The sequence below is a fragment of the Schistosoma mansoni genome, chromosome W (genome assembly GCF_000237925.1).
Source record: "Schistosoma mansoni strain Puerto Rico chromosome W, complete genome".
Taxonomy (NCBI): Eukaryota; Metazoa; Platyhelminthes; class Trematoda; order Strigeidida; family Schistosomatidae; genus Schistosoma; species Schistosoma mansoni.
Genome location: NC_031502.1, coordinates 27,837,777 through 27,841,116, shown reverse-complemented (window position 1 = coordinate 27,841,116; position 3,340 = coordinate 27,837,777). Strand labels below are relative to the sequence as shown.

At 31.6% G+C, this 3,340-nt stretch overlaps 1 protein-coding gene across 1 annotated transcript; it reads right to left on the bottom strand.

Moving 5' to 3' along the window:
* Positions 1 to 285: 285 nt before the first annotated feature.
* Positions 286 to 813, bottom strand: Smp_174060 (hypothetical protein; the record flags this gene model as incomplete). Its single annotated transcript, XM_018789212.1, has 1 exon — positions 286 to 813. The coding sequence occupies one exon, from the start codon at positions 811 to 813 to the stop codon at positions 286 to 288; it is 528 nt and encodes a 175-aa protein (XP_018654678.1).
* Positions 814 to 3,340: the final 2,527 nt, after the last annotated feature.

Here is a 3,340-nt window from a genome sequence, read left to right as displayed (position 1 = left end):
TGTGGGTCTTTTAGGTAAGCTTTAACAAATATTGAATCAATATTAATGAAGTAAAAGGCACATGAGAGTTAAAACATAAACTACTTACTGATTTGTCAGAAGCTACTTTCAATACTTCATGATAAAATAATTACTGACTACATAAGACAATAAAAATTAAAATGTATTGGTGGCCATAAGTAAACTGTATTCATCTATGATTTTAAATAAACACTTTTTGGTATAACGTTATATATACAAAGAAGAGATATAAATCAGGTGTCGCAGTAGAATATCAATGCCTTCTTAACCAATTAATTCATCATTGCTATAACGATCATCGCGGTTGTCTTGTTCAAGTGTTTTCAGTACTTCTTCGAACGTGTTACTACATGGTGCAGCTAAATCACATGCCCGTAAAGGAGATAAACATCTCTCGAATTCAATGGGTTCAATTATGATATCGTCCAGTAAAGATGAACTTGAGCGTTGATGATGAGAAGAATTTCGTGCGTGACTATCAACTAGATTGAATGATACGGAATGACGACGTGGTGAAACAGAAACTTCCGGTATAGACTCAGGTATATTAAGTGTATAAGGTAAAGATCCTCTGGAACCTTTTGATAAATATGGTTTTAAATAATTAAATTTATTATTGAATGAATGAATCTTTTGATCAATATACATGTGAGATAAAAATGGAGGTGTATCATGTGAAGTCAGCGAATCGTCTGATGACATTTTACTACTGTCCATATTTACGTGTGAAGATACCAGAATGAAAGGCTTTCGAGATGAGATTTGCTTTAGCTCTTCCTTGTTTCTATTCATAATTTGCTAACATTTACCATTAAATAGATTTGTAACTAGAAGTATCTATTTTAGGGTATTATCGTTTATTTAAATTACAGATTTCTTATATGTTCCTTTTCATATTCAAACAGTAAACTATAATTTATGAGAGTTTAAAAAACCCGCTTAGAAAATTCACAGTGAATGAAATTGGTAGAATTCTTCGTATCAAATAGTTGATCTAACATCCGTAAATTACACTCGTGCAAACATACAAACAGTACAAGTTTTCTATTGTTTTAGCTATGTAGTGATATCCAAGGTCATTTAAAGTTGCTATTCTTTCGCTCAATATTAAAATGATTGGTTAATTGTTGTTCTAGTTGTGTACCCTCTCCTGATAATAAAAAACGATAAGCAATATATGAGTGTACTCCAATTTCTTACCAAGGCCATAAAATACCTACAGCTTTAATATATATATATATATATATATATATATATATATATATATATATATTGCAGAACCAGAAAATACAAATGTGCAATTTGCGAGGTTGCTAGGATGCAACATTTCATTGTAACAAAAACCAAAGCTCCATATTTGTTGAGTTTTATTTAACAATGACAAATTGTTCAATAATTCACGTAAGTTTTGAACTATTGTTTGAAGTTAAATAATTAATGTGAAAATACAATAATAGTAACATAATTTCAATAAATACCCTTTTGAAAATGGACGAATTTTCAAGGAGATAACCTTTTTTTCAGAAAATTTCATTTGATCTAGCCAAAGGATGTAAGTAGTTTAATTCAATACACAACGGAAGGTGAATGTCGACCGTCATCATGGAATAAACAAATGGAGATGTCAGCCTATTTTGAAACCTTTTCGATTATTATAACCGTTGACTACTGCACCTGCAAACTTGTACACTTCCTTGATTCATATTGTTGTGAACATGAACACACAAGGGGACAACCAAGGTATTTTAATACATAATTACAGAATGTCTTTGTAAAGTACGAAAACTGAACATTGAATGTTTCATTTGCAAATTTCCATCATTTATCTTTCATATTCTGTATTATTCTTCCTATTCATAATTCCTTTCAATTCCTTTTTCTATTCTCTTCAAACTGATCTTCTTAGTTTTCTGTTGCCAGGGTTTCCCCTTCCTATCGGTGTTCCATACTACTTATGTCTGTCGACATAAGTGGCATACACCACAATATGCATGTTAGTAATAAAAATTTATGGTTTTGATGAGATGATTTCCAAAGAAATACAAGCTACCATAAGAAATAAGTGATTGAAAATTGTTTAAGTTATGGAAACATGGATGTCAAACAGTATAAATCATTCCATGCTTTGAACCAATGGAATGAATGTGAATAAATGATCAAATTTTAGTTGGAGGACAATACTACCTGCATAATAGTATTGAAATACAGGATCGTAACACATACTGGTTCGTACTACCTATTTTCAACTGCGGAACTCAGGACTCACCAGAATAGGAGTGTTAAAGAAAAGATAACTGACCATTTAGAAGTATCCAAATGTTATTTCAATGGATCATTCAGAATTAATTACTATAAGATTAAGGCATTTAAGTGTTGTGATCAGTTAGCATCAATTTATGATTAAAAAACCCTATTCAGAATATACATTTCTTCTATTTGATCACTTTTCTTTGAACAAAAGGATAAAAATTATTCAAACTGCTATAAACCCAAATTATTAAAAAGAACATCATTCACTTCCTTAATAATGACATCCACGATGTTTTATTTCATTTTGTAAATACGGTATTCCAACCTCACTTTCGGTTCTATTTTTTATGTGGGAACAGTTGCACTTCATTTAACATAAGAATGTATATCTTCATAAATCAGACATCTTGTCCTGGAAAAGAACCTTGTAACGTGATTAGTGGGCGCAGTGATAAATTTATTGATCTAAATAATTTTATTACCGAATAAAGAAATGTGATTCTGAGTGCAGTTTAACAGGTCGTGTTACCGTAAAACAATAAGTGAGAAGAATTATAACACAATGTATATAAAATGACAACTTAGAGATTATAGACCATGGGTGAATCAGAATGATGAATTTTTGAATTTTAGCCTAATAACATAGTTCAATTAAGTGTGAGTCAATGAGGAACTCTAAAGCTGTAGAAAACAAAGTTGTTCTTAAAGAACTTTATCCTCAATGAAATCACAACATCATTCACATCACTAACCGACTTAAATCAGACATCTATTGAAAATCAGGAAACACTAAAGGAATGCCAGTCTGCATAGTGAATCGAATGACGTCAGGAGTGTACACCATGAGATTTCGGGTTAGTGGTCTAGATGTTAGGTTCTCGGGAGTGAAACTGAAAGTCTTAAGCTTGGTCATTATTGGGGTCGTGGATGGGCACTGCTAGGGAGTCCCACACTAAGACGAAACAGCTTTCCAGTTTTCTTAGTTTCCTGTGAATGTATAGATTAGGTCATTTAGTGATATCAATAACGTTCAATAATCTCTACAAAACTCCATGTTGATAGAGATCTC